The sequence below is a fragment of the Cryptomeria japonica genome, chromosome 1 (genome assembly GCF_030272615.1).
Source record: "Cryptomeria japonica chromosome 1, Sugi_1.0, whole genome shotgun sequence".
In the NCBI taxonomy this organism is placed as follows: domain Eukaryota; kingdom Viridiplantae; phylum Streptophyta; class Pinopsida; order Cupressales; family Cupressaceae; genus Cryptomeria; species Cryptomeria japonica.
This window is the reverse complement of record NC_081405.1, coordinates 390,703,105-390,724,159: the sequence shown is the minus strand read 5'-3', so window position 1 is coordinate 390,724,159 and position 21,055 is coordinate 390,703,105. Positions and strand designations below refer to the sequence as shown.

The following is a 21,055-nucleotide window of genomic DNA, read 5'->3' as shown; positions in this document are numbered from 1 at the left end:
TTAGTTCTTTTCGATCAACGTATAGAATAAAGTGTCCCTCAAGCCATCGTATAGCATCCAAACATAGGAAATAATATTTCCCATGCAATCTTCGTTTAGCTCGCCCCTTTGAATAGTCAATGTCTTGTAGATTATAACCACCACTCATGCGATGATTTTCCTAGACATGAAAATAGGACCACTTCGGAAAATATAAAGTTTATCATTGACCAATATAATTGCGAGCACAAGACTTAGCTGCTTCATAAATCTTTACTTTCGGGTAATGAATATATCTGTCCCCTTAATAATTGTTGCTCATTCAGTCACAACTAAATTGTATTTCTCCCCTCTTCACTTCTGCTTTATATTCATCTTAATACATCGTCATCAAACCATTTGGTTTCAATTGCATCAACTTCATTATAAAGATAAAACAAGGAGCTTTCTCAATATCAACAATAGTTGATGAGGTTCACAATTTCAGCTGATCATCACATTGCAGACCATACAGCTTAGTATATGATTTGTAGACATTTATATCAGCAAACAAGTTTTATTGGAGGGCGTTTTGGTTTGGGTGTTGCTCACCAAACCCTAGGCGTGCAATCAAAGGGTTTGATTTGCTGGATTCTTTCCAAATTACCATTCTAATTGCTGCTGTTTGAAGACAGTTTAAATCAGAATTCTGGAAATATTAATCAGATGTTGGACACCTGAAAATGGTATGTTATAGTTCTTGATTAATGCTAAAAGTTTGCAGTTTATCGAGCAATTTGAATTCATTCTTGTTAGCAAATAATTCCCTTTCATTCAAGCATATATTTCAATCAAAGAATTCAGAAAACAAACAAAAAATCAGAACATTGTGAAAACTCAAAAACCTCGTAAACAACTCAGTCAAATATTCTGCAATGAATTTAAAAATTACAAAAGGGGGTGGGATATTTCATAATCAGCGATTCAAATTTATTTCACAACAAAATATAAAGTTCTACTATGACATACACAAAGTGTACTAAGTACAAAGTTGAAAATTGCTGTCTAAAGATGGTATGATTTCTTTTAAATAGAACATTTTCAGATCTGCAGAACTCAAAGTTCAAACACTAACTGACCTTAATTATAGCTCCAGAATGTGCCCATCCTCCTCCTACTCAGTAATACAATATCCCTTTTATTAAAGTAGTATCATGTCTCACAGCCCATTGAGTGATATGTTTGTTTTACTTTAGTTTCTGAGTTATTTAAGCTAGTCTACGCTCCAGATCTTTCTCCAAAAGCTTCTGTTCCCAACATGAGATAATTCTTCATATCTCATCTGTTGAATGTGCATCTACTTTCAGCTACCTGAGAAGCTCAATATATAAAGCTTTCCCAAAGTTTAGATCCTTAAATCATGCAAGATAATATCAAAATTTACACAATGCAAGCTTTTTAGTGACTTAAGAATGTTATGGCATAGAAAATGGCATTTACATCAATTGTATAAATACTGCAAATAATTCCAAGTCAGCCTGTCCTTAATAGCCTATCTTAGGAAATGCCTTTCGCAACTTAAAGTATTAGACACATTTCTTAACCAATAGATCATCCAATGTATGATAATGCATAAAACATTTTCTGTTTCAATTTCTACCGAAACAGTAGAACTCAGACAATGGAAAGAATAACCCCTCAACAATATAGTCTAGTACACATCAAGAAATATATGCATTAGTATCACGCAGTTGGAAACATGGGAGCATTTAAAGCAACACTAATACCAAACAGAGTCAATTTTCCCAAGCTAAATTATCCAAGAATCCATCTTAGAAAACAGATGCAGCAGCTGAAATTAAATTTTATAATAAAAAATTTCATATAGACCAACAGCTTTAACTCTGGACATACATTTCATTGATAACATAATCTTGATAAAATCAAATTACTTATAGGAGCAAAACAGCAGTCATATCACGCAACTCGCAAATGAACTGCAACACAAGGAATTGACTCAAACCATTCAAACGAAAATAATTTAAAGAGATTAGTTAAGAATTCTTGAAGATGATTAAACAGTTCAAGATCTTGCCCATGAAATATATATGGGATATAGCAGTCACGTCTGATTAGAACTGATATATCATGTGACATAGAGCTGCCAATCTTATCCAGGAATTTAAAAAAAAATTAAATTTGCTTAAAAGCTTGTGTTATTATCTCCACATAAATATGTACTCCAAATAAAAGATGAAAATACACTGCTTGAGACATCAACATACCATAAGCCATGGTTCCAAATTTTCCAAGTACACCTCCACATTTTCATATAAAGTATCCAGTGCAAGTTTATCAACCTGCAACAAAAAAATTTACTGTGCAAAATATCAAAAAAAACAAAAATTGTCTACTTATAATACTGCCAGAGCATCTTACCTTTTCTAGCTGCAATTTCCCAGGATGCTCTGGGAACTTTTTTGCAATATGCATGCAAAGCTTTGGACAATTGGGAATCACACCTGCTTTCCAGAAAGCATCAGAAAACTGGAACAATGTAGGCTCTGGGTAATCCAATTTCTGATTAAGCCTGTACATCTTGGCCATCAGCCCAGCAGCAACATCAACGAGTTGAAATACCCATTGCATATGCCGAACCTTATGAAAATTTCTGGAACTAGAAGGAACTGATGAATGTGCACGCTTCCAATGAGAAGATGTGGATGAAGAATTTGCATCAGCGTTGAAAGGCTCTGACCATCTAGAGGTATTATCCGAGTCTCTTGATTTCACAGAAGCATCTGGAGAAAGATCCTGATTCATAAATCGCTGTTGCGATTTGCCCATAAATTGGTAGGAGTTTGAACTATCCACAGCCATTCTGATGCATCAAAAGTGTTACTAATCACAATATTAACGGTACGGAATTTGAAAGTCGGGTGGTTGTCCAGTTTAGCTGCTGCTTCATTCCAGCAAATTAGTGAACCTGCAGAACAACCTGAAGAACCATGCACTTAGCAGCTTCCATTAAACAGGCAAGCATTGCTTTGTGATCAAATAATACTTACAACTCATAACTTCAGCTATCCTAGTGATTAAGCCTTACTATTAGAAATCAACAAGCAAGCAGGTGCAAAAACTTGGCAGCAAAATACAAACCTCCTCCCTAATAAAACAAACTAAAGACGAAAGAGGAAGGATCCTACCTAAGAATCTCTAGAGAGGTGCAAAGGGATATAGGTAGTCAAAAGCTTCATAGTGCAACCAGATAAATCTAAAGATATTGCAATGATGTAAATCCTATGAAATCATGCAAGATCATTTAGCATGCCCATTCAATTGGATTGCCATTATGGTTTACTTAAAGAAACGTGAGCAAAGAAAAATCTTGCATCAAGATATTCCAGGTTCATCTACAATGGTCAATTTCAGAAGAAAATAGTAAAGATTGAAGCTTAATGCAAGAGAAAATGGAAATTCATAGTGGATGTTAAATTGTCAGATGTTGTCACAAGAGAGGACATGCCTGAGCTGAATGACAAAGTAAATGACCACCAATGCAAGAAATAGTTCTTACAGAAGATGCAACAAAGAAAATGTTTTATCATCAGTCATATTCTAGATATTAGCCAGCCTCATCAAGATCATTCTTGTAGCACTCTTGTGCTTGTTAAATTGTTTCTCCCATTTATTTTAGTTGATTGCCATAGATTGTTATATTATAAGTTTCCTAAACCTCTCACAAGATAATATCATAAATTACTGTAGGTGAATTAAATAAATGTTGGTAACCTTCCCATGAGCCTGGTTTTAATAAACACATGTAAACCTAACACCTAGATTTTAAATTAACATTGTTTAAACCATAGAAGCAAAAAAGGGAAAAAATTGCGATTATACCCAATCAATCGGGAGTCGGCGATACAGGCAATCAATTCACCCAAAAAATCGGAAAAAATCGGTCAACGATTTTTTCCGATTTCAACGATTTCTTCATGACTAAAACACGGAAAAAATCGCGATTAATCGCCCAAAAGAAACCCCGCAAAAAAAATTAATGCCGCGAAAACCTAAAATGCCCACAAAATTCAATAAATAGGCGTCGTGTTGCAGTCGAAGTTGAAGTCGAGGGTGAAGATTGATTGCATAGCACCAGAAGTTGAAGTTGAGGGTGAAGATCGATCGCATAGGTGGTATTTTTTGGTCACGCGACAGAGGCTTCACCAGCCTTACCGATGACTTCTATTTCTGAGGTATTTACTCAAATCACAAATTGAACGACTTCCTTTCATTTTTGGCAACTGTCAACACATAAATTAGCTACATTCTTTACTATGTTGTAGACGCCACATACAGATTGAAAGATTGAAACTTCCTCTCGAACCTATGTTGTGAGTGTATACGATAGTGCAGAAGATTTTTACGATAATGTTGTGAGTGTAGTATACTATGCAGAAGGTTTTTACAATAATGTTGTGAGCGTATACGATAGTGCAGAAGGTTTTTATTTTTTAATTGGTCTTAGTTGTCTCTGCAACATAAGAAAGCAAAGCTTGAAATTTAATAGTCGATGGTTAGTTGGGATTTATAGATAGTGAAAAATTAAAATATTGTAGGATATGTAACTTAAAGTTGGGATTTATACTTTGAAGCTCTGCCACTAGATATACCATTAATATTTATAAATTTTAGTGTGAATCAAACTTTATATCTCTTTCCATCCAGGAAAGAACTTCTCAACTGAGCATAAACCATCTAGTTGTTAAAAAAAAACTACTTATCTAAGATTACCTAACCATTTAGTATAGTATTACATGGATGTGTATCAAATGTGAAATTAGTCTAATACTACTCTCTGTTATGTGAGACAGATTAGCAATGTTACCTTCATATAATTATTACAATCTTTTTGAACATGACGAGCTCATAAGTCTAGCTTCACATGATTTAAACTTGAATTTCTTATTCTTTTATCCAAGAATGGACTTCATAGTGGATGTAAAACATTATAGTTTGCATGCTTATCTCCACTTTGCCATAAGTTTGCTCCACAACTTGTGGGTATTTGTACGCATTATGTTAGTTTCTCTTTAGTTTAGCAATAATAATACAATGGCATGAGTTGTCATTTAGAGTTATAAAATGAATTCAACTTTGATGATTAGTTCAGATTCAGACATAATCTTTATGGAACTTAATTTCCATGAACAATTTAAACTAAATTCAGACCATTTCAAACAGCTATATAGAGCTTAAAGGTTCATTAACTCAGTTAGCTTGAAATGATTATTATTATTCTTGTTATCACAAACGAGAAGTTTGAGTATTATCTTTTATTAGTCAATAGGCTCTAAGTGTGGGCTTTTGAGCCCAAAAATTTCATTCTGTCGTTGAAAACTTGATAGCTTGTTTGCTTGCCTACTTCTTCTTGACAAATGCCCGCTTCTTCTCGACAAGTTTTCTGCCATTTGAAATCAGTTGTCATGTTTGGGGTTAGCATGACTATTTTATGACAAAGGAAATTAGATTAGGCACCTAATACGGTTCTCTTCAAAGATACAAAGAGTGTTTATCGCAGAGATTTATTGGAGATACAACACTTTACGCCCCTTTCGTCATTGCTTTCAATTTTTCTTTGATATGGGACTGGGCTATTAGTTGCTCTTTAGCTTTCACCGCTTTTGTGACTTCACTCCTTTATGTAAAAGTCAGTATACCTTGAGGTCAGTATACCTTACTGCCTTTATCTAAGACTACTGCTCTATGGGGTATTGTATCTCTGCTTTGGGATTGCATCATTGAAGATCTGATATAATTTCTGATTAGAACATCTCACGTCTGACATAATGTTGATTATATCATAATTTCTGATTTAGAGAACCTCCAATCTGATTTAGAGAACCTGACATGTGAAATATATTTTTTAATTTAATTATGTTTTCTAAACATAGTAATCTTATGAACATACAACTGTAACATTTAAATGCTAAAAGACTGAACTAAAATGTTTTTGCAGAACCGATTCTTGACCAAAATGCCACATCAAAAAGACTTTGCGTGGACACATTGCACAACATTTCCTGGTAGCACGAAGGTCAAGTGCAATTGGTGTCTAGATGAGATCAGTGGTGGAGTTTATCATTTTAAATGGCATTTGTCCAAAGAACGAGGAAATATGCAAAGCATGCCCTGCAGATGTCTCATATCAGGCAAAGCAATCTCTTGACGGGATTGTTAAGAGTAAGGCCAAAAAGGCAAGAATTGGGGTTGAACTAGGTTCTAGTTCTGTAGATCCCAGGACGAACCATTTGGGTGAGGATGGCGAAAATGGGAGTTTCAGGGAAAGTGGGTCAACACCTAATTCTATAGCACGTGGACCAAACACAAGTGGACGAAACATTAATACTTTCTTCCAACCTCGTACTACACCAAGATCACAAACCACTTTGCAGAGTACAAGATGGAGGAGAAATGTCACTGAACAAGCAAAGAAGGCCATTGGTAATTTTTGGTACTCCTCTCACATGGCATTCCATGCTTCCAAAAATCCATATTGGCAACCCAAGGTAGATGCTATTGCAGCTGTAGGACCTGGGTTTCAAGCCCCATCTTATGAGTCATTAAGGGTTGGTATGCTGAAAGATGCAGTAGAGGATGTTCAAGATGTTGTTAAACAACATCAGTTACAGTGGGCTAGAACTGGTTGCAGTATCATGTCCGATGGTTGGACAGATAGAAGGAACCAAACTCTCGTTAACTTCCTTGTCTCTTGTGAGATTGGCACTGTTTTTCTGAAATCTGTGGATGCATCTAATATGATGAAATCCACAAATGCATTGTTTGAGATGTATGACGTGGTAGTTACGGATGTAGGGCCACAAAATGTGGTTCAATTTATCACAGACAATGTTGCTGCTTGTGTTGCTGCAGGGAGACTTCTGACAGATAAATATCCTTCCATGTTTTTTACACCATGTGCAGCACATTGTCTCGATCTAACCCTAGAGGACATTGGAAAAATTGAATGGGTTGAGGCAGCATTTCAAAAGGCTCACAAGGTTACCAAATTTGTTTATAATCACACGAGGGTTTTGGCTATAATGCACTCTTTCAGAGGAGGCAAGGAGCTAGTTCAATCAGGGGTGACAAGCTTTGCAACATATTTCATTGCATTACAAACATTATGTGAACAGAAAGGTAATTTGAGGTGAATGTTTGTTTCAGCTGAGTAGATGGAGTATGGCTTCACAACTCAAGCAAATGGCATAGCAGTGGCAGAGTATATGTATTCTACCACCTTTTGGGAATCAATTGAGCAAATTGTAGAATTTTCAGAGCCTTTAGTAAAAGTCGTGAGACTAGTGGATGGGGAAAAACCCCCCATGGGATGTGTATGAGGCCATGGATAGGGCCAAGGAGGTGATAAGGAGTAAGCTGGAAAATAACAGGGATAGGTATATGCCATTGTGGGACATAATTGATAGGAGATGGGATGGACAGATGCACACTCCTCTCCATGTTGCAGGATACTTGCTCAATCCTTTGTTATTCTATAAGACTGACTTCATGGAAATTGATGTAGAGATCAAACACGGCTTCTTCAAGTGCATGGAAAAAATGTTTCCTTACTTGGAAAATTTTGATGCAGCTACGATAGAGTTAGAAGTGTACAAGCATTCAAAGGGTTTTCTCTCTTCTAGGGCTGCTATACAAAGCAGAAAGACCATTCAACCAGGTAGACTCTATAAACTTTTGACAATCTCTTTATTTTGCCAACATACTCATTAAATTTGTTAAGATTATAAGATATTCTTAGTCTTACAATATCATCTTCATATAATGTGTTTTTCAGTTGCATGGTGGGCTTCTTTTGGAGACAAAATACCAAATTTAAGGTGGATGGCAGTGCGCATTTTGAGCCAACCATGCAGCTCATCAGCTTGTGAGTGTAATTGGAGTGTTTTTTAACACATACATTCCAAGAAACGCAACCGCCTATTACAACAACGGATGAATGACTTGGTATTTGTTCATCACAACCTCCGCTTGAAGATAAGGAAAGCTCAAGGTGAGAATATTAATATACAGTTGTAGTTTTTGAAATTGTATTCACTCTTCATTCTGTTTTTCACTTGTAAGAGAAACACTAATTTCTATATGGGCTAAAATCAAGAACTATTTGTTGGCAAATGCACAATCCAATGAGAAATTGTAGGTGATTGAAGGTATTGTCATTGATGGCAACCTTACAATCATGTGATACCGGCAGGCACCGGCACCGGCACCGGTAGACTCAACACCGGCACTGAAAATATTGATCACCGGCACCATGGCCGACAGGAATTTTGTTTAAATATATTTTGTATTTAATTGTAAAATCTTTTGTAAGCCGACTTGGCGGATTGTAATATGACTCATATATGTATGAGATCATTGTAGATCATTTAATATATAGAAGATGGAAGGATTAATGCAGACCTAATATGCGAATTGTAAGGCAGACATTGGATAAGGGTTTATGTATGTTACAGACCTTAAACCGGTACTGAATCTGGCATTATAGATGCTGATCTAAAGCAATACAAGACATTGGATTTGTATAATCCAATTTTGTAAGTCAGTGTGACTTCTTTTGTAACTGAGTAATGAGCTCTAGGCACTTGGCCTTCCTACATGTGCAGGCCCCTATTGTAAACAGTAATATTCCCTTATTAGCTAGTAAGCGAATATTGTGGGTCACAAATCCCACCGAGGTTTTTCCCACATCGGGTTTCCTCATTAAAATATTGTGTTATGGTGTGTCTTTTATGTTGTGGTTATTGTTCTTATTTACTGCATTATTTTTTGTTTATCGGTACACAGTTTTGAAATGCTTTTCATGTTATAAGTTAAGAAAATTCTTATACCAGTCAGATACTGATTCCCCCCCCCCCCCCTCTCAGTATCTGTGGGAATCCTAACAATTGGTATCAGAGCCTGGTCCTCTATTTTCAAAAGCCTAACAACTTGAGGAAGATCTTGACACCGGTAGAGATGGAAAACTTGAGAAAGCAATTGGAAACAGCTCTTTCAGACTATGATGCAAAAAAAGTGAAGAATATCAAACTTGAAGATGATCTGAAGGCTGCACAGGATATCATTCGAGGACTTCAAGAAAATTTCACTATTGCAAGGAATAAGAGAAGAGAACTTTGTGAAAAGATGCAAAATGATGAAGATGAAAAGGAAACTCTTAATGATCTGGTAAACAAATTGAGACAAGAAAACAGTACAATGAAGAATGAGATGCAAGATATAACTATGAGATTTTGTAAAGAAATTGAAGATAGAAAGAAGAATGAAAAGGACTTGGTTAGAAGACTAAATGATGCTGGAAATGAAAACACAAGACTTAGTCATGAAAATGATATGTTGAAGACAGACTTGATGCATACACAAAATGACACAAATGAGCTCATGCGATAGAAAGGAATCTTGGAGAGTGAACTGGCTACTGCAAATCAACACAAAGAGAAATTCAAGAAAAGTTCAGAAGAATTTGATAACATGCTGAAAAATCAAAAACCTAATGGTGATACAAATGGCCTTGGCTTTGAAGTTGGTGAAAGCTCTGGCACTGCAAACAATCATGATCACAGCAAACCGATAAGACAACCTAATGCTTACAAATTTAATGGGAAATGTTTTAACTGTAACAAGTATGGTCATAGAGCAAATCAGTGTAGATCTAGAAATTATCAGAACACTAATACACCCACCGGTCAATGTTCTAAATGCAACAAAGTTGGTCACAATTCAGAAAATTGTAGAATGAATGTAAGATGTTATGTTTGTGGAAGATTTGGACATCTATCTAATCAATGCAGAACACAAACCGGCATAGGATATGGGAAAGCTATTCAGAAAAACAATGTGACTTGTTATACTTGTAACAAAATTGGACATATTGCAAAATTTTGTAGAAGCAAGACATCACCGGCAAATAACAAAGGACCCAGCTTGAAAGGTAAAGAAAAAGTTGAAGAGGTAAAGCAAGAATTCTCAAAACAATGGATCATAAAGACAGATCAGAATGTTGATAGGAATACTCCACCGGCAGGAGACTCTACATCTAACTGAAGGAAAATTCTTTGGGGGTTTAGCAACAAATTGAAAAACATGCTAATTTACCCTTGGTTGATGGTAAGAAGTTGAATTACTTATTTACCGGCAGATGAGTTAAGTTGTGACTTAACCGGCAAGCATTAAACATGTTAGTTGGAGAAAATAACATTATAAAGTAAGTGTTTTGGCTCCTTTTTCATTCACCGAGCATTCAAATCTTCGAGAAGGCGAAAATTCCCTAGTGAAGGCATCCTTAGCGAAAAAGTGAAGCAGTTCATCTAAGCACTCATCCTTAAGGCAGATTGAGGTATTTATAACTATGGCTTCCTCATCCACACCTGAATTTATTGCAAACCCTACTGTGATTGAAGTTGTCAAGCCCCCTAGACCCGTATTCAAACTTGTTACCGAAATTGCGAAGAAAGATGATACCCTAGGGGCATTCTCTCAAATACCTAAGGGAGTAGTTTATGCAGAGGATCCTAGGATATACATACATTGTCATATAGAGGAATTAGGAGATGATGAAATCAAGAACATGTATAGGACTGTGATTTGTGATGTAAATGGTAATGTCAAACTGGAACACAAGTTAGTAGAAACCCTAGGTTTTGTGGAAATTCTTAGCATTCCTAATTTTCCTGAAGATGTGATAAGAATAGTCCTAAGCAGAGTCCATAGCGAATTCTTTTGGTTGGATTCAATTCATGAGATCACAAAAGAAGCAGTTAGGGCAGTAACAGGCTTACCTTCCACCGGTAGTAGGCCTGACAGGACTAAAGGGGTCTCAAATGACACTGTAATGGACCTAACCGGCGCAACATTTGACAAGAGGTCTCTAAGAGTCAATGATGTAAAGGACATAAATGTTAGATTTGTCAGTATGATCCTTGGCTATAAGGCTACACATGCTAATAGGTTAAACTCAGTATCTAGCCTATGTATTAAAAGTGCATATGACATGGTGAACGACAATGCAAGAATAGATGTGTGTGAATGGCTTAAAGATGAATTGATAGACAATCTGAAGAAAATCAAAGGAGATAAGAAAGGAACTTTCAGATTTGGAAATTTACTTGTATGTTTGATGTTGTACATTACTAAGGAAGTACCCGGTATTGGTAGAAAAGACTTTGGCTTTGATATACCAGTAGGAAAGCAACTATTGGACACATTAAACAACATGGGAGAAAACAGAGAGTATGGAGACTCCTCAAGAGGATACAAACCCTGAGTCGGAAATTTTGCACACTATGAACATAGACACCCAAGAGGTAAATATTGTGGTAGATAAGTAATCAACTGAAAAGATAGATGTGGCTACTGAGCCACCGGCTGCAGATGTTGAGATTGGAGTTAATGATATTGTAAATATAAGCACAGAAAAACCCACTCTAACAGAGAAACCGGCAGAGAACACCACTGGGAAACCATCAGAAGCACCAGTAGATAAAACTGAGAAACAATCAGGAAAACCGGCAATGGACAGTGCAGAGGTAAATACAAAGAAACCGGCAGTGCATACTGAGACTTCATCAGAAAAACCGGCAGTAGAGAGCACAGAGAAACCCTCTGAGGCACAAGTTGAGAAACCGGAACAAAAACAGTTAGAGTCACAGGTTCAAACCGAGACAGTGCCACCGGCAACAACTGAAAAGCCTAAACCTTTGCTAGTAGAAATGCAAACACAAACTAACCTACCAGAGGTCGAAACAAGCAAAGTTATTACTACAACCGGCAGCATGGAAATTGTGAAAACGGTTGGGCAGACATCTGGTACTTCAATGGCAGAATTCAGACCAACAAATGTAACAGAAGTCTTATTGGATTCTATTAAGAAAATCACTGAGTGTAATGCACAAGCCTATAAGGCTATTGATGAACAATTCCTATTCTTAAGTTGATAGCACCCAAGTGCATTTTGGACAATAAAGATTCTTTAGGTCAACTAGACACATTGTCTAAATACATCACCGGTAACATTTTGACAGTTGATCAGATAAATGAGGACACATTCAAAGAGAAAATGAATAAGGAGAAAGAAAAATTCTTTGAGGAAATAGTGAAGAAGAATAAGGAACACATAGAAACCTTATTACCGGCACTAGGAGAAACAATTTTGGATTTCAAGAAACTGTACAGAGATACCTGCAAAACTGACATTTTGACAGAAGACATAGATTCGGAGATCAGCAAAGCACAAGAAGAAATTAACAATATTGCTGACAATTTAATAGGAGCATCAGATCCATTTTTGGAAATTGAAAAGAACATTGCAAATCTTGAAGAGAAAATGGAGAAGTTAGAAAAAGACAAAGAAAAGATAAAGGTTAAGGCAAAGGATTTAAAATGCAAACTAGGTCCTAAACTAGATTACCTCATTTCTTTGAGAAAAGAAATTTCGGAGGCTCTGGTTCCTAGACTTAAAGCACTAGAAGAGCAAATGCACACACTCACCGATACAGTTCAGAGAACACAATCGGCATTAAAGGACAGCAAAAGGTTTAGTGACAGTCATAATTTTGCTTTGGCAGACATCTATCAGATTGTAACCCACCGGTTACAAGGATCCAGGCAGGGACCACACTCCACTGACAGTGAATGACAACCTTTGTCATTGATGTCAAAGGGGGAATAGTGGAGATGAGAAAAATGATCAGAAGAAAGATATCATCAGCTCAGGGGGAGCACACTTTTTGATAAACAGTTTTGGTAAGACAATTTTGGCAAATCATTTTTTTTTATAACATTTTTGGATATACAGTTTTGATTTTTCTCATGAGTGTTGCCATCAATGCCAAAGGGGAAGATTGTTGGCAAATGCACACTCCAATGAGAAATTGTAGGTGATTGAAGGTATTGTCATTGATGGAAACCTTACAATCATGTGATACCGGCAGGCACCGGCACCGGCAGACTCAACACCGGCACCGAAAAGATCGATCACCGACACCATGGCCGACAGGAATGTTGTTTAAATATATTTTGTATTTAATTGTTAAATCTTTTGTAAGCCGACTTGGCGGATTGTAATATGACTCATATATGTATGAGATCATTGTAGATCATTTAATATATAGAAGATGGAAGGATTAATGCAGACCTAATATGCGAATTGTAAGGTGGATATTGGATAAGGGTTTATGTATGTTGCAGAGCTTAAACCGGTATTGAATCTGGCATTATAGATGCTGATTTGAAGCAGTACAAGACATTGGATTTGTATAATCCAATTTTGTAAGTCAGTGTGACTTCTTTTGTAACTGAGCAGTGAGCTCTAGGCACTTGGCCTTCCTGCATGTGTAGGCCCCTATTGTAAACAGTAATATTCCCTTATTGGCCAGTAAGCGAATATTGTGGGTCACAAATCCCACCGAGGATTTTCCCACACCAGGTTTCCTCTTTATAATATTCACTTATGGTGTGTCTTTTATGTTGTGGTTATTGTTCTTATTTACTGCATTATTTTTGGTTTACCGGTACACAGTTTTAAAATGCTTTTCATGTTATAAGTTAAGAAAATTCTTATACCGGTCAGATACTGATTCCCCCCCCCCTCTCAGTATCCGTGGGAATCCTAACACTATTGAGGATGGCTTGCCAATTGACCTCGATGAGATATATCCAGACTGTGAGTTGATTGTTGTTGATGATGTTGATAATGATGATGATGTTGTTAATGATGATTATGTTGTTGTTGATCGTTCGCTTGAGACTGAAGATTTTGATATTATGAGGCAAGCCAACTTTGGTCCGCAATGGGTTGAACGAGTTAGGACAGGCTATCACCCAGGATCTTCATCATCGGGGCCTCCTGTCCTCTAGCATGTCATTGCCTACATTTGATATTTTGGAATTTTGTACTTAGTTTACAGGTTGACTTTGTTCAAAGTCACAAACTATATTGTAATTCACATTTTGACATCTATCATCATCTAGATATTATTTATGGTGTAGAATATTTTGTGCAACGTAATCGGTGATATGAATATAAACAACGAAAATCTATTTCCTGCAATTCATGTGTTCAAGTGTTATTGGCATACAATATCTCTATGCTATAAAAATGCCCTACAATATTAAAAAAAGGTAGTTTTTGATTGTTTTTCTGCAATTTTTTACGTTTTTTAGTAAATCCGATTTTTTCACGATTTTTTTGAAAAAATCTTATACTTTTGTTTTGCCGATTAATTCCCCAAACGATTATTGCTTCCTTGGTTTAAACATCTAGGAAACTGACATTAAGCTAGGTGAACAATCCAAATAATATACTCCAGACTTATCTTCTACTTGTAAATTTCAGGTATTCAAAAGGAACTATGGAATGCAATAAGCCATGGGAAAAGGTAAATATTTCTAGAAACAGTAGACTAATATTCCTTTAATTTAATATTTTATAGGATGTAATACTTATAAAGTGGGGCATACGGACAAAAAACCCACCCTTCTGAAAATTGATTTCCTCTGCCAGCTTAATTCTGGTTAGTTGACAGTTTAGTCAAGAATAATCTTTCCAAAGTTCAATTTATATATTATGGGGTCAGATTAGCGATTGGTTGTCATTACTTGATCTTATTGCAAAAATTGCAAAATGCAACTGTAAATGTAAATAGACTGTGATGACTTTCAGAACAATCAAAATTCTGAGACAATGAATTTATACTGTTAGCATTTGATTTAAAGAAATATAAAACTGATTTTTTATGTCTTATCAGTTTGCCTCTGCAGATACGAAGACCAAGCAATTATATCTTCTACCATTCACAGCATGTATCGTACTTTTCGATCTTTTATTCAACAAAGGGTGGCGGATTTATATCACTTGTCTTCATTGGATCGTGCCTCCACAGGGGGTCGCGATCCTATGTGGAACCACGTGGTTCCACATAGGGTCGTGACCCCTGTGTGGAGCCACGATCCTTCTACACCGGCAGGATTACTTAAATCAAATATCACAATAGCAAACTAATATGTTAGTTTAATACTAACTTAAATAAATCTCAATTAAATCGCAAGTATAATAAAATCGAATTTCTGGGTGCTAATAAACAGATTACGATTTTGTTTAGAGTTACGACTGATACAAATTTTAACAGCAACAAATGATTTGTATTTACATGTTGGACAGTGGGTACCGGTAAACCCAAGACCAAAATCAAGATTAAATTTCATATCTGGATATCTCATTTGAACTCTACAGCAATATTCATTTTAAATATCATATTTAAATATGATAAGTTGAAATGATTCCCAAGTCAAAGAGCTAGAGCCCTAACATGAGAACAGCTGTGAATATTAAGGGATGTTTGTCTATAGACTAATTTTGTCTTAGTCATACTCTAGGCTAGTCCCCAATTCCTAATAGGCTTGTTCCGTTGGCCAATATTAACTAGAAAATATCTCTATCATCAGTTTTAACATTTTTATCCTAGACATAAGCATCTGAATATAAATAATGCATAAAATGTAATGACTAACACATACAAAATATGAGAATGCAGGCGTTCCCTACATTTGCATACGTATTGTGTTTTTTATACTCCAAAAGCATATGAAAATAATCAAATTATAATATCCAGCATCAGTTTTAACATTTTTATCTTAGACATAAGCATCTGAATATAAATAATGTAAAACATGTAATGACTAACACTAACAAAATATGAGAATGCAGGCATTTCCTACATTTGCATATGTATTGCGTTTATTATACTCCAAAAGCATCTGAATAACACAATTTCAATATTATCTCAACTTATTTCTCCAAACTCATTGCCTAAAATGAAGCTTTCAATAACACACATTTGAAAAACTTTGCAGTATAAAGTTCAATAAGATATACATAAAAAAAACTAGTATACAATAAACTACAAAATTTTAAAATGAACGAGGTTGTCAAGGCATTTCAGATTTTAGATACACATTCTATAGTTGGCTATGATTGAATCCCTCAAAAGTTCAAAACCCAACTTATTGGGACTGCTTGAGATACCAAATTGTGATATTCTTGAGGATATTATCTGAGAACCTGTTGTGACCATTTCACACATCGCCCCATTAAAATGGGGACCCCTCTTTTTTGCTCGGTTTTGCCTGTTTCTCTCTCTGCTTTTAGGGTTTTTGAGTCGTCTGGATTAGGGTCAAGCCTTAGGGTTTCCGTTTTGATGATTTTAAGCCAAAGTCCAGTCCAATTTTGAGAGATTGTTGAGCTGCCTCTCGTAGGATGCAATTTTGAAGTGGGGTAAATTCGTCAGGGGTCGAGTAGGTTGGTCTAGGTTCAGTCGGAATTTTGAATATAAGTCCAAATTTTGCCTAAGTGTTGATGATGGAATTATGGAATTTTGTCTAATTGAATGATTTTGACCAAATTTTGAAAATTTTGATAATTGATCCCAGGCATTGGAAAAATCTTATTGTTGCCTTGTCAAGTGATTAAAACTCTAAAATCATGATATTTTGGCCTAGGGAAGCAAAATCGCTCCTGTCCCTCAGCCAGGGACCAGGGCGAAAGTGATATTTTATGCATCCTGGTTATTAATTTGTTTCATTTGTCTTGTGCAGGGTCGCCAGGAGATGCACTTGAACGCGAATTGAAACCTTTAAAGATTTTGAGATTTGAAAATGGCGAATTTTTGGAGTTTTAGGACAAATCGCTCCTGTCCCTCAGTCAGGGACCAGGGCGAAATGTCTTGTCTGGACCATTATGACTTCATTTTGATCAAGCTAAAACGTCAAGGACGTGATGAAAGATGGAATAAACGTGATGGAATGCCAGGACTTAGTCATTTGCAACAAAAGTTGAACATTTGCCCTCAGGGACAAAAATCGCTCCTGTCCCTCACTGAAGGACCGGAGCTTGTTTCTCAAAATTTTACTGTCCTTGCAGGATCAAGATGAATTTTGGATTGGAAGAGATAAGGGGAGGCATGTTCTTTCCAGTGAATATAATTTGAGGAAATTTGCAAACATGGAAATGTGCCAGGAGCAAAAATCGCTCCTGTCCCTCACTGAAGGACCGAAGCTTAAAATCCAACATTGCCTTGTCCTTGCAAGATTTGAACGATTTCGCGATTTGGGGAGAACAGAAGAGATACATCTTATCAGTTGAATATAACTTGAAAATGTCATCATGAGGAAAATGGACCATAGAAGCAAAATCGCTCCTGTCCCTCTCCCAGGGACCAGGGCGAATTTTAGTGGTAGCTCCCGTCCCTCTCTCAGGGACCAGAGCGAATTTCCTTATAAGACAAGATTTAGGCAAAAATCAAGTAAGTTTTAACTTTGAAGCAAGCAAAGGAGGCGTAACGAACCCATTGAAGATAATTTGAAGATTGTAAAACGCCAAGTGAGGCCTATGTTGTCCTAGGCGCTCCTGTCCCCCAGCCAGGGACCAGAGTGATTTCTTACTAAGGAGAATTTCTCACCAAGTTGAAATGAATTCCATCCTAAATATGAATGAAAGGGAGCATGACGAGTCCGTTGAAGATATTTTTAAACATTGGCAAAGTGTGATTGAGCCTACAAGTACAAGTTCGCTCCTGTCCCTCAGCCAGGGACCAGGGCGAAATCAAGGTTATCTAACATTTCCCTCCAAGTTTAAGTCACTCCAGACCAAGGTACGAGGAGGCAATGATGTTTTGAAGGTGCTTCAAGAGAAACGAAGTTGCAAAGATCGCCAAATATGATGAAATGCCTAAGTTCGCTCCTGTCCCTCTCCTAGGGACCAGAGCGAAATCTCTAGGTGTGCTTAAATTTTGAATATCAATCCCATTTCATACGTTCAAGAAGGATCAAGGGACCTCATTTTACACTGTGAAGGCAATTGCGAGTTGATAGGAACAAGAATGAGCCCAAGACATCAAAGATCGCTCCTGTCCTTCAGGCAAGGACCAGGGCGATATTCATAAAATCAATCATTTCCTTTCCTAGATCACATCAAAGCAAAGTTATACAAGGTTGAAAAAGTCATTTGAAAGGTGATAAACAAGAAATGAATGTTAAAAGATCACAAATTTGAGCTAGAAACTAAATTTGCTCCTGTCCTCCAGTCAAGGACCAGGGCGAAAACCACTTGAAGGACAAATTTGCTTTACAAAGAAGAAGTTTGGCGTGTGTGAAACAAACAAGGAGATCATTGCCTACTTCACGAATCAATTTGGCAACTTAGAAGATAAAGGCCAAGGGGTAAATGCAAAGTTCGCTCCTGTCCCTCTCCCAAGGACCAGAGCGATATGGTTTGTACCCTTACCTCTCTCATGTTTTGGCGCCAACATCATTTTCAAATCGCATTAATGCAAAATTTTGATAAAATTTGAAATATTTAATTAAAATTTGCATTTAATAAGTGCGCACAAGACATTTAATTAATTGATTTTGCCTTTAAAAAATCGAAACTTTTAAATATGAAGGCATTAAATTAATTAATTATTATTTTAAATAAATAAATTGGGGCGCTTGGGTTTTATTTTGTAAAAGTCGGCCTCCTCTTTTTATTTAAAATTTATTTATTTGCAAAAGTCGACCTATGGGGATTGAAGAGGTAAGCGCCTATAAAGGGAGGTGTGATATCTCATTTTAAATCATCATTTTATCATCCTTTCATATGCGATTTGGAAGGCGAGGAGAAGTGCGAAATTCCATCCAAGGAGGAGTGCGAATTTTATTGCAAGTGAAGCGAATTTGTCCTCAAGGTGGCGAAATTAACTAAGGAGGTGCTTTTGCTAGAGGAAGATCACGTTGGAATCTTCAAACCTCATTTTTGCCTAAGCGAATTTCCTAATTTTGCATTTTAGAGTTAGCTCGCAAGAGAGGTATGGCGAAGATCCCTAGTCTTGAATTTTGAATATTGATCTTAAATTTTGAATTTTGAAATTTTGAAATTTCCTATAGCTCAATCGAATTTAGGAAATGATAACTCAAAGACTTATCATGAAGTTTCCTAAATTCAATCTCTAAACTAATCTATGTTTATACATTGCAAAATCTATTTCTTATTATGAAATGTTGTGTAGGTGTTACGATGGCGACCCCGAAGGTGGAAGCATCCACCAGTCATCCAGCTCTCATGAAGGAAGATCAGAAGAACGAAGAATTGGAGACCAAGATAGTGTCGAAGTGGAGCAACATTGGAGATACCAACTTGGGCAACTTCAGTGTGAAGAAGTTTCGAGAGGTCCCTTACATTGGCAAGCCATCACCTGTCACAAGGAGGATAATTGAAAGTGGCATTATCAAGGCGGCCGGCTTCCCTCCAGCAGTCCAGTGCCATGAGTTGATGATCGAGTGTGCTCGCCATTATGATCCACAGTCCAGATCGATAGTGTCCAAGGAAGGAGACACTTTTGCTTATCTTTCAGAGGAAGCTATCAGTGAAGCTCTTCACTTGCCAGAACATAAAGATATGATTTATAAAAGCATAGAAGGAGCCAGGTCCATGTACGAAGATGATCCAGATGCTTGCCTAAGCATCATCAACAAGAATTGGTTACTTAAGAGTCGTCCTCGCCTGAGCAAGATCCCGAACACACCACATAGGATCGATTTCCAGGAGGAGTACAGAGATTTGATAACAATGCTCAACCGAGTCACAGGAGCCCCTCAAGCCTTCTATTTCGAGAAGTGGATGTTCTACTTCATCCAAGTGATAGTTCAGGGAAAAGGAACAATTCATTGGGCTAGAATGATTAGCCATTGCTTGGACGTACAGTTAAGGAGACTGAAGGCTACCAAGTCATTCCACATGAGTTCATACGTCATATATGCCTTGATCAGGAGCTTCGAGTATGCAGGACTACCTCACAGAGGAGTGATTGGAAGAGGACCCGGTGAGGTCAGAGTTTGTGATTCCTATGTCCACTTGCATCATCCACCAGGAAGTAACTACAAGTTAGTTAATGATACCTTCACGATGAACATCACCAGGACGTTGCAAGGCGGGATTCACAATAGGCTATCACAGGATGCACAAGAGCTAGTAAAGAGGTACGGTGCTTGGTTCATCCAATTTCCGAAATTTACTTATATTAGAGTTCATGGATGTCCTTCACCTCCATACATGTTGCCGAGATATCTGACAGACAGAATAGTGTTACTTGAAGTAACTAGACAGTTGGCAGCTTATGCGAAGGCATTCAGACACAGACATGGAAATGGAGTTCCTGTACCTATCATATTAGGAAATTCAGTTGAGGTATGTCCTAATGCTCTAGCCATGGATGACGCAGAGAAGGAGTTAGCTTTGTATTCATTTTCATTCTTTGCCTTGAGAGAGAGCTTTGATCCACATGGATATATAGAAGAGACAGTCAGTAGGAAATATAAGCATGAGTTTCAAATAGAAGATTTTATGATGAATCTCTTAGATGATCTTGAAGTGAAAAGAAAGATGCATTCTAGATTGCCTTTGGATTTCATCAGGAAATGCAAGATTTACAGAGTGGCCGACCAAGCTCAGGATAGTGGCAGACATCTCCAATCATCCTATGATCGAGAAAGTAAAACGGTGAGGTTAGATTGGAATGAACCCGAGGTTGTGGATCTAGATGCTTTGATGGCTCCAGTCTTGTCTTGTACTCACAAATGGGTTGATGTGCAGCATCAAAAGTTGAGAGAACAGGGCGTAGCTATGACTTTCACCTTGGAGGAGAGACCAGTTGAAGGTGGGGCAAGTGTAAGCGAAGGTAATCCTAATCCCAGAAATACAAGTGAAGGCAATCTCCATCCTAGAGGCTCGAAGAGGAAAGAAAGACCTGAGAAAAGGGAATCCTCCAAGAAGAAGCAAGAGGCCAACCGAGATCGTTCATCCGGCACATCTTCTCGACCTGAGAAGAGGACACTTGAGATGGAGGAGTCTATGGAATCGATGGTACAGAACGATAAAGAAGGACAGGCACCTCGAAGGTCACCAAGTGGGTCTCTCCAAGCTAATGAGTTACATGAAGATAAGGAAGATAATGAAGTAACATCTCCTCTCAGAAAAGAAGAAACATTGCCT

The 21,055-nt window shown here is 37.1% G+C and overlaps 1 protein-coding gene across 3 annotated transcripts in view; it reads right to left on the bottom strand.

The window, feature by feature from the left end:
- LOC131070921 (probable protein NAP1) overlaps positions 1–21,055 on the bottom strand; it is a 258,974-nt gene that overhangs the window by 208,343 nt on the left and 29,576 nt on the right. For 2 of the 3 annotated variants that reach the window (XM_058006606.2, XM_058006608.2), the window contains exons 2-3: positions 2,398–2,956; positions 2,244–2,318 (exon numbers count right to left, since the gene is read on the bottom strand). In XM_058006606.2, the coding sequence (XP_057862589.1) occupies positions 2,244–2,318; positions 2,398–2,838 (516 nt within the window). In that variant the 5' untranslated portion in view covers positions 2,839–2,956. The remainder of the gene's footprint in view (positions 1–2,243; positions 2,319–2,397; positions 2,957–21,055) is intronic. The other variant, XM_058006607.2, reaches the window with a different exon arrangement.